The sequence below is a fragment of the Labrus bergylta genome, chromosome 16, assembly GCF_963930695.1.
Source record: "Labrus bergylta chromosome 16, fLabBer1.1, whole genome shotgun sequence".
Taxonomy (NCBI): domain Eukaryota; kingdom Metazoa; phylum Chordata; class Actinopteri; order Labriformes; family Labridae; genus Labrus; species Labrus bergylta.
In genome coordinates, this window is record NC_089210.1 from 15,541,155 (window position 1) to 15,551,513 (window position 10,359).

The 10,359-nt window shown below is 45.0% G+C and overlaps 2 protein-coding genes across 2 annotated transcripts; one reads left to right on the forward strand and one right to left on the reverse strand.

The window, feature by feature from the left end:
* Positions 1-817: 817 nt before the first annotated feature.
* yipf2 (Yip1 domain family, member 2) lies at positions 818-5,425 on the reverse strand. Its single transcript, XM_020652819.3, has 9 exons — positions 5,189-5,425; positions 4,912-4,974; positions 3,723-3,886; positions 3,338-3,418; positions 3,164-3,251; positions 2,911-3,027; positions 2,649-2,815; positions 2,088-2,270; positions 818-2,002 (listed from the first exon to the last, which is right to left on the reverse strand). Exons 2-9 carry the CDS (start codon positions 4,940-4,942, stop codon positions 1,910-1,912), a joined length of 924 nt encoding a protein of 307 aa, XP_020508475.1. The 5' UTR covers positions 4,943-4,974; positions 5,189-5,425; the 3' UTR covers positions 818-1,909.
* Positions 5,426-5,968: 543 nt separating this feature from the next.
* timm29 (translocase of inner mitochondrial membrane 29) lies at positions 5,969-7,458 on the forward strand. Its single transcript, XM_020652821.3, has 2 exons — positions 5,969-6,166; positions 6,548-7,458. Exons 1-2 carry the CDS (start codon positions 6,061-6,063, stop codon positions 7,213-7,215), a joined length of 774 nt encoding a protein of 257 aa, XP_020508477.1. The 5' UTR covers positions 5,969-6,060; the 3' UTR covers positions 7,216-7,458.
* Positions 7,459-10,359: the final 2,901 nt, after the last annotated feature.

The window sequence follows — 10,359 nt, forward strand, 5'->3', positions numbered from 1 at the left end:
ATCTCATTTACATATTTAAAGTTACAGACACAGAAACAGCCTGTTCTGAGCAGGGCTGTAATAGAGGGGTTTATAGACATGATCAGAGTGGATTTAGATCAAGAAACTTCACACACATGTTTTGAGGAGCTCTGTCTGGGTTTATATCTACCCGACTGGGGGGCTGAGTCGGACCCAATAATGGAGATTTTCTGTCTCCCTCTTCAGCTGTCTGATCCAATGAAGGTAAAAAACAAAGTCCACAAAAAAAGAAAGATTTTGTCATCAAAAATAATTCACCAAATAGCAACAATAATACGGAAATACTTCAGGTGAAGCAGCTGTGAGGATCTTTCCGTTTGTGGATTTTGACGCCCCCTGTGGTAAAAGTTTATAGTGTGAAGTCCCAGTTCTAGGACCACAAACTTCAATCTCTTCACCTCTCCCCGGCTTCATTCATCCTTAAAAAAAAAATCATTTTAACATTTTGTTTGGGGGAGAAAGAAACCAAACGTCCCAGATCAGTAAATCAAACGCACCCTTTCACAGGCGCTGTGTTTATGAAGTAAAGAAAGACGAGCAGGTCTAGAACAGGTCTCAAGTCAATCAAGACAAGTCCATGTTTTAAGTCTGTTCTAACGAGTCAGCGTCAGGTCTCGAGTAAGTGAAGACAATTTAAAGTGACTTCTCAGTCAAGTCCAGAGTCCACTGAAGTCTTAAGTTATTCTCAACGAGTCCAAGTCTCTTGTCTTCAAAGCAGGTTCAGGTCCAGTCTGAAGTCAGTCAGGACAGGTCCGGGTTCAGAGCGGTATGTAATGGACACACAGACGACCAGGAGTCAGACTCGGAAGTTTATTAAGAAAAAAACCGATTCGCTTCACAGCAGGAAATAAATATTCTGCAGATTAACCCTTTCATGGCGTTACAATAAATCCTGAAGTTAAATTAAAGTCATTTTAACGAGAGTGTGAAGAAGCTCTTCATGTTTCTGAGAGGAGAGACAGCTCATGTCCTGTTCATTCAAACACATTCACAACCCTGAAAGAGCGTCTGACACGGCGTCCTATTCACACGTCTGTGACTGAAGCATCATGGGAAACACTCACAGGATGCGTCAGGCTCTGAATGCCGCAACGACACAGTTAGAGGTGGCGTGATGAGAAGGTTTCACTGACTCATGAAAAGATCTGTTCAATACTGAATAGACAAAAATGATTGAGCTGTACACTATTTAACACTGTTGACATGTTGGTGGCGCTCTGAGAATATGACCTTTACATCCCTCCTGTCACCTCTTCTATTTCTCTATGTTCAGATTTTTTTTTCAACTAAAATGATGCAGCAGATGAATGGAATAAGTGAGGCCATCTTTTGTCTCTGCTCAGCTTTTAGCCACAAGTGCAGACCCCTCCCACACACCATGAGATTTAGAGGCGGGGACAAAATATCACAAACATTGTCGTCAACGTCTTCGATCATCTTTTTTTTTCTTAGTTTGGAATCATCTTTGAACTCATGCAGTGAACATCTAAAGATGTCAGGTACAGTTCTTCTATGTCGTAAAAAAAACGAATGATTGGCTGCAGATTGTCTTTTGTTTCTTTTCCTCCACTGATTCTGAACGCTGGTTAAATGATGGAGAGGGGGCGGGGCCACAGTGTGAAGGAAACCATGTCAGACTCATGAGATGAACCATCGCAGCAGAAATGTACAATTATTGCGGTGAACAAAGTGTTACTTCAGTCACAGAAGAACCACCTGAACATAAGTTACTTACACACACACACACACACACACACACACACACTCGGATCCCGGATCAAATCAAACGTCCCCTCCACCTGGCGCTCTGTACAGTCTGATGATGTCATCATGTGACTCAACAACACAAACGTCCCTCAGCTTCTCCTCGTCCTCGTCCTCCCTGATGTTAGTGCGCTTTGGTGACCAGTGTGGTGTGAGTCGGGGAGGTTGTAGAGAGGGGGGTTGTTGGTATATGTGTAGCTGTCTGGAAGAAATACATCTGAAAGAAAAGAGAGAGAATTAACTCATCTCCGCTCGGGATCCAACGTGTGCAGCATGTGAACGTCCTCGCCGTGCACACCGACCTTACAGCCCACGGCCAGCAGCGTGTGCAGAACCACGATGGTGGCGACTGTGGCCATCGCCATCACCTTGGTGTCGTCTCGGACAACGGGCCAGAAGGTGAGGACCAGGACAGAGCCAGAGATCACCATGGCAACCAGGATCAATGCCCAGCGTAGCCACTCGAACGGTATGATCCACAAAACCTGCAGGTGATAGAGCGATGACGAGTGAGGCGCGCTCAGACCCCATGATTGTTAGAGACTCCGCCTCCTCCTCCTCGTTCTAACCTGTGAATTATTCTGTACCCAGAACCAAACTTGTTCCCACTAGAGGAACATGAGTGTGAGTCTCTTCTGATATAAAATTAGAAAATATCAACAGATGAACATTTTCCCTCCGATGCTCGGAGAGTTGTAGACGCTCAAATGTCATATTTTTCTGAACACTTACAGAAAGTCTCCCTCCATCTGCTGAGGATGAACAGATGGCCGGAGAAGAGGAAGGAGAGAGAGGGAGCAGAGAGAGAGAGAAACTGGAAGACTTTTAAATTCACAATGAGAGAGACGAGACACTGGACTCACCGAGGTGGGGATGTAGATGAAGAGCGAGTAGCCGTACACACATACGGTTTCCAGGAAGGAATATCCTCCGACCTGCCTCTCCGTCCCTTGCCTCCAGGTCAGGAAACCCCATAGGCCGATAGGCACCAGCCAGGCGTACATGAAGATGATGATTGCAGCTATGGTCACTGCGAGCAGCGAGCAGGATGGAGGAACAAAGGGAGGGTCAGTAACAAGACGACAGGCTGAGCCGGGGCGATCAGAGGGGGGGAGGAGGACTGACCTCTGTGGAACTGCGGTCTGTAGTGATACTCGGGGTTTCCCATCTGACTCAGGAAGGAGGACAAGTTCCCGCTGATCGCGACGGAGAAGACCAGGGTCACACAGATCCAGAACGGACCTGAACAGACACAAACAGATTGAAGATTCTCGGCCTGTCTGTGAACCCCGCGGTGCTCTAAGATCTTTAAAAATACAAACATGAAACACTGAGAGGGAAGAGTAACAGAATAAAAGATAAGGTAACATTTCCTCACCATAAAGGTCGGGGTTGCTCCTGAGGTGATGTTTGACAAAGTTCTTTCCCGGTAATGGCATCACGGAGCCTTTCACTCTGTCCAGGACCTGCAGCACACGATCCATGTCACACCACAAACTAACACCAACTGTCATTATCAAACATGTTAAACACTGATTAATACTGATCTTACCTGCACTGTGTCGACGTTAAAAAAGGACTGATAGTACTCAAAGGTCCAGAATCCCCCGCTGGCTTTCTGTCCTGCTAACAGCTGAGGGGACGGATAAAAACGGTCATGACTCTGAACGCTCGTCAGTCAAGATGAGATAAGATAAGACTTTATTGTTTGTTTGAAATATGTTTTGCATTAAAAGCTCAGAGATCCTCTCATCAAACTCAAAAGACAAACATAAAAACAGCATAAGCTGCATTCAAAATCACATTTCAGGAGTGACATAAATACATAAATAATGTCAAATAATGTGAGTGTGCTAACAGTCCATGTGCAGCCCTGGTCAGGTACATTAGTGATTGGGAATGTGGCTGTCATGATTCCACACAGACGGTCTCCTCACCTCTGAACTCTCCTCCTGACCCTCCTCGTCCTCCGACAGGTCCAGTTTCACCTCCTCTCCTGCGCCTCCTCCTCCTGTTGTAGTGTTGTTGGTGTTGGAGGCAGACATACTGAGGGTGGAAGCTCCGGGGTCTGCAGACAGAAGCTCTGCCGCTTCTTCAAACTCTGCAAACAAACATCAAGCAGCACAGAGAGTCAGGGAGCGCAGGCTCAGGATGTAAAGGAGCAGGAATCTGGTGACAACAAAGAAGGTTATCAGCCAGCTCTGTGAGCTCCAGGTTTACTGATCCAGGTGAAAAACCTGACCCTTAAGGCCCACCTCCCGCAGGTAGAGGCACGGCATGATAAACCGGGCTGCAGGCCAGGCGGGGGCCTCAGCGTGCCAATCTCTTACAACCAAGACACGCTCTTTGAAATAATGAGGTCGAGGTTCTTGAAGTCTGCTTGAGTCAGTCAGGAGGATTAAATCATTTCTGATTAACTCAAGAGGTCAGGTTAGAAGATTCCAGTATTTGCAGAGGATGTGTGTTTAATGTACTCGGCTGATTAGAGATGGGACAGATCCAAATCTAAAACCGTATCGGGTTCGATATGGACGCCATTTACATATCAGATATCGGACCACGTCACAGATCAAGAAAGATCGCTGATCACTTTAAACATTCTCAGCTCGTACGGTCTCTCTTTGAAGACGTTCAGACTGAACTGTAAGAAGTGTCCACAAATCGTCTCCATGACGACATTCAGAAGAGACAGATCAGCTCCTTCTATGTGATCAAAATGTAAAAACTCAACTTCGGTTAAAATGATTTAATTTGAAAACCTGACAGGTGTTGCTGCTTCCTGTTTTAATGTGAAGCCAACACAAAGTTCAGATTCATTTATCTGGAATCATTTGAACTTTTATGCATTTTTAAAAAATATAAATTTGATTTATTTTTGCTTTTTCATTAAGAAATATAACACCTACAGCTTTTCGTAACCTTACTCAACATTAATAACAAAATTAGGATTTTAAAATATTGGTATCGGTACATATTTATCTGAATCGGATAGGAACTGAAAATAAGTCGATCTGTGTATCTCAACCTTTAATAACATATTCATCATGTTGTACATTTGATCACCTGTAGAGTTAGAGGAGACAGAAACACATCCACAGTCAGGTGAGTCATTTGAGATTCTCTTACCTTGAAACTGAAGATCATTTGGACTGGCCATGATTCTGAACAAACAGAGACCTCATGCAACACCTGTGAGGAGACGAGCAAAGACAAGACACCTGAGACCAAGTTTACCTGAGAAACTGTCAGCTGCACAGGTGACATATGTTCACTTACAGAGCAGCACGCTAATACACCTCCTATAAATGCCAGTTTAATGTCGTCTTTAACTTCTATATCAAACAGTCCAGTAGACATTTGACAGTGTACCTGTCAGAGGTGATAGAAAAGCTTTCAAACGCACCTGGAGGATGTCCCTGATGAGCTGTGACAGCTAATGCTAAAGCTAATGCTACAGCTAAGCTAACCGTCAGCAGCGCGGTTGTTTGTCATTAGTTTAAAGATGTAAACGTTTTTAACTTAACTATAAGAAAAAAAACCTTAACAGGATATATAAACGGACATCAAATAACTCAAACGTTACGCTGCTGACGTCTCTCATAGATCGACTACCTGCTCTGCTGGTATGACTTCCGGTACACGTCACCACGTCAACAAAGCCGTCACGTGACCTACGTTTTTGGAAAGTAAATACGTAAAATAATAATAATAATAGTAAAATACATCGTTGTTTTAATATTAATTTATTTAAATATGAGAGTTCTATTTATGTATCTTTTAATTATTATCCGTTTTTTTTAAATGTTGTCCTGACTTTCTGTCTTTGTCTGTCAAAGCCAGCTCGTTCTGAATATCTGTTATTAAATGTGCTATATAAATTAAGTTATTATTATTAACATTTTCATTATTTGACGAAATTACAGAATCCGAAACCTGAAATTTTATTTCCTTAAAAGTCAATTTTCTAACAGAACAACTTGATTCAAACGTTATTCTAATGAGCTGCAGCAAAACCTAATTTGTGATCATCGTAATTAGATTAACCATAGACTGTCTGTGGTATTAACTTACAGTCTATGGGTGGTGAACTGATGCTTAAAGAAAACAGTGACAAGTGACAGCAAGCGGAACGTTTGCTCAGAGGAACGATCGTCGGAAGATTTAAACTGCTACTCTTTCCGGGCGCCATTTTGGCTCCATGTGAGCAGTCTGTTTGACAGGCAGGATGCTAGTATCGGGTGAAGGTGACCGTAGACGTGATTAAAAGCAGCTGGAATGGCTTCGTTTCGTGTGCTGATGAGGATGTTCTGTGCGGCCGCAGAAACAGCGGCAGCTCCGGTTCCGGTCGGCCGATGGGAGAGACTGAAAAACAGCAAAGCAGGTGAGAAACAGGGCGCGAGAGGCAGGTATGCATGGAAGCTAGTTAGTTAGCTAGCTTTAGGTGACAGATAGTTTATCCTGCTGCTAAAATCTCCGCTCTTACGGTTGTTTGTTGATCTGTCACTTGTAATTAGAGATGTGAACTTTTGTTTAATGTTTTGTCAAACCCTGTGGTTTAATGAACTTCCGGTTAGAGATGCACCGATCCACTTTTATCTGATTTAGATACATGTGGACGATACCGATATTTTTTATATATAATGGTGTGTCAATGTTTTGTGTAAATAAAACAGTGTGCACATTGAAGTGTTATCCTGACTCTGTATCTAAGAGCCAAAGAAGGAGCCCAGGTGGGACTAAGTGTCCTTCCTCCTCTCTGCAGGTGTGTTCTGTCGCAGCCTGGCGTCCGACTACAAAGAGGCGTGTCGTGAGTTTGCTGTCGGTGCGTGGGAACGACCCTTCAAAGCATCGGCATACGGCGTTCTGCTGGGCGGGGCCTTGACCTGTTTCTACACCAAACCCGACCAGTCGTCCTTCGAGGCCGCCCTGCTGGACCGCTCCAACCAGCTGGGACTCCTGTCGCCATGGATACGCAACGCCACCTCTGACGGCCACGTGCAGAGTCTGGTGAAGCTCCGCAACGAGGGTCGCCTGCGTCACGTCGGCCTGGGTCTGCTCTCTCTGGTGTACCGGGCGGATTACGACCCGGCCGCCTCGCTGTACGAGGCCCAGTGCTCCAACCTGTCGGTGCCCTGGAGGGAGCTGCCGCAGAGGATCCTCGACGTGGGATTTGTCAGCTTCTGGTGGATCCTGGACTACAAGATGAAGGACTACGACGTGAACGTGGAGGAGTTCAAACACCTGCCAGAACACATGCAGCTCACGTCGCCCCCTAGTGTTCAGGAGGTGGAGAAGAGCGAGAGGTTGCACGAGGAGTCGTGGTTACCGCCAAAAGTGGAGGAGGAGGAGACGGAAACAAAAACGGTGGACAGACGGGAGGAGCGCGTCGGTTTGGAGAGCCAGACGGAGGAGGAACAGACTCCAGTCTGAGTTCACTCAGACATTTAAAACTGTGCACAGGAACTTCTTCTTTTCATATTTCAAACATCCCTCAGCTACTTTTTTTTTTTTAACCCCAAACGAACATTCACAGATTTTCCTCAAAGAAGAACGAACATCCCTTCAAAGTATTTGTTTATATTTATTGTAACATGCTTTTTTTTTTTGTTCCACAGAAAGTATAAAAAAGTAATCTCTATGAAACACGTGTCAATAAATCTGTTGTTATCTGAAGAGGTTTCACTTCCTATCTCACTCGTTTCTCGGAAACAAAAATGGAAGGACAGAGATGTTCAACATGCTGAACCTCAGTGTTTACAAAAATATATCTCTTCAAAACATTCTTTAACAACCACGACGAGTTTATTCAAACGTTTCTTAAATATTCATCCTGTATCTGTGAACTTTAAACGCAGAAACAAAAAGTCAACCCGTCACATTCAGAACTTAAACCAGCGTCAGCACGCCATGAGCTTCTGGTGCGTTCTGTTTCCCTCTGATGTCAGAGCTAGGAATGACATCACACCCGAGTTAAAGGCGTTCCAGTAACGAGTTGGAGAAGTCAGGCGAGCAACACTGACGCCTCCAGGAGCACCTTTGTCGTGTTAGCTAACACCTGATAACGTGATAATGACACTGTGGTAGTTTGTGTCCAAAGTAATGAGACGACACGTTCACAGAGAGGAGACGTCCACGTTCGGTTCAGTCACGACTTTAAACTTAAAAATTAAAATGGGACACGAACACCATTAAATGGCCGAGATTCGTAAATATCCCTTTATAAAAAGTCAGAGAACAGGAAAGTCTTTATAATTTATATTTTTAACTTTTAGCTCCAAACAAAGATGGAGGAGTAAAAAGGGCAGAAATCTAAAGTTCTACAGACCTCTTAGTCACATGAGGAAGGTCAAAGGTCAGCCTGTGGTGTTCAACAGTGAGATGATGGACTCCTGTACGGACTGTGTGTGTGTGTGCTGTTGAAGGATCGAGCCACCAGAGGGCGCTCTACTGCCAAAGAATCTCAGCCTAGCCTCCACTAGGCAACCTGTCCTTCATCTGAGTCCAGTGTACTCCTCTGTGTGTGTGTGTGTGTGTGTGTGTGTGTGTGTGTGTGTGTGTGTCAGTGACCTCTCACACTGGTTCAATACGAGGAGCAGTCATTAGTGTAAACTGATCAATAATCTAATTTCACTGCGTCTGAACATTTCTTGTTTTCTGCTCCAGGTTCAGGTTGACTCTCTGAGACTGAAGAAATGTATATGTCTGATATTTAAGAGTCAAGGTGATGTCTTCTTTTTGGCTTTTTAGAGATGAAACAAAGCAGCCAGGTGGGCTGTACCTTCCAGCAGAATATAATCAACACTGTGAAGATGAAGACTTTGTCAATGTTTGTCAATGTTTGTGAGATCTTTGTCAGCGATGGTCTGCACTTTGTCAGCCATGTGTGTTGTGTTTCTGTGTTGTCTGACCATGGCTGAATAAATCCTAAGATGATCCACACTCTGTTTCACGATTTCATCATTGTTCATCTAAAACAGAAACAGCGGCAAAAATGGACATGTGTTGTCTAGGACTTCTATGTTTGGTGGCATAGTTCAAGATTGTTGGATTTTGTTTAAAGGTTATTTTGGGGTTGTTGCCTTGGCAGAGAGAGAGAGAGAGAGAGTGTGTGTCTCTATGCTCCGGTTCTTTTGGATAGGATTCTGTTCATCTTTAAAAAAACAGACTGGACCTAAACGAGAAGATCAGAGTGTCCCCTCAGCCTGCAGGATTCCTCCTCAGGGCGCATATGAGATAATCTGACGCTGACTTAAGACAGGTGAGAGAGCGTTTGAGTTTCCAGTTTGTCCACATGATGAGTTCATAAAGTCGCTGCAGCGTTGTCTCTGCTGCATCCTCTCAGGCTTCCTCTGCGTGCGTCTCCCTCCATCTTTGCCTCCTGACCTGTATCGACCCCTCGCTCCCATCCATCCTGCCCCCTCCTCCACTCAGACAGCGAGTCTGCCGGCCTGAGGGGTCAGCGAGGGCGGTCAGTGTCAGGCGGTGTTTGAAAAACACGCTGCTTTCTTTTTCTATACAAAGACAAAATGAGAGAGAGAGTCAAAATGAGAGAGGCGAGGGGCGTCACCTGATGCTCTTCACACAATCATCCCGCGACTGAACACCTGTTTACCTTGATTATATTTATTTTTATACATTACGGTGTGGGACCTCTTAATGAGGTCGACTTCTGTGAGGCTCATGTGCTTAAACTGGGACACACCGTGTGTCAGGTCGTCCTGCCACACACACACATGATGTGACGAGGAGCTGCACACTGCAGGCTGCACATTCAACTTCTGTCAGCTGTGATCAGCCGGCCTGTTAGTGAGTCCATGAAGGATGCTGATGCGAGAGAGAGAGAAAGAGAGAGAGACAGAAATAGAGAGAAAGAGAGAGAGAGAGAGGGAGAGTGAGAGAGAGAGAGAGAGAGAGAGAGAGGAGGTGATAGAGGAGGCAGAGAGAAGAAAAGGAAACACAAAAAGCAGAGGGGGTGGGGAAGTCTGTCTGGCCACCATGTTGACCTCATTGACCACAGCAGGACCAGGCTTGTATGCTCACACATGCACACACACACACACACACATGCACAGACACACACGCTGAGCGACCTAATCAATATGTAACTAAGGAAGGAAGGAGGGTGATGGAGAGTGTGGGGGAGAAGGTGCAGAAGGTGTGGAGTGGTGGAACTGAAAAAACACAAGAAAGGACGTTGATGTTCAGTTTGTGTTGATGCAAACAAACAAACAGACACAGGAATCATTTTTAGATACAACATATTAAAAATGTATCGTAGACTTTAAACGAGCCGGACATCGTCAGACGGTGCTGTACATTCAGATTTATTCTGATTGTAAACGACTACACAGGGCGGAGCACCCGAGCAGGTGGGGGCTCGCTGCCTTGCTCAAGGCTAATGCTAAGGAAGTGAACTGGCACCTCTCCAGCTACCAGGTCGATATCAAGACTTGGTCAGCACCAGGACTTGAATTCGTGACCCTCTGGCTCCCAACCCAAGTCCCTGCAGACTGAGAAAAAAAAAAAAACACATTTATAGTGAAGCGAGACTCATCAGAGGCCTTTAATCATCAA

Bases quoted from the DNA above. Each gene is read 5' to 3' on its own strand.
- yipf2 (XM_020652819.3), bottom strand. From the start codon at position 4,942: ATGGCCAGTCCAAATGATCTTCAGTTTCAAG. The intron at 3,252-3,337 runs GTAAGATCAGTA...CGTGTGCTGCAG, and splicing joins TTAACGTCGACACAGTGCAG to GTCCTGGACAGAGTGAAAGG. The intron at 2,271-2,648 runs GTGAGTCCAGTG...TATCACCTGCAG, and splicing joins TCATCTACATCCCCACCTCG to GTTTTGTGGATCATACCGTT.
- timm29 (XM_020652821.3), top strand. From the start codon at position 6,061: ATGGCTTCGTTTCGTGTGCTGATGAGGATGTTCTGTGCGGCCGCAGAA. The intron at 6,167-6,547 runs GTGAGAAACAGG...TCCTCTCTGCAG, and splicing joins ACTGAAAAACAGCAAAGCAG to GTGTGTTCTGTCGCAGCCTG.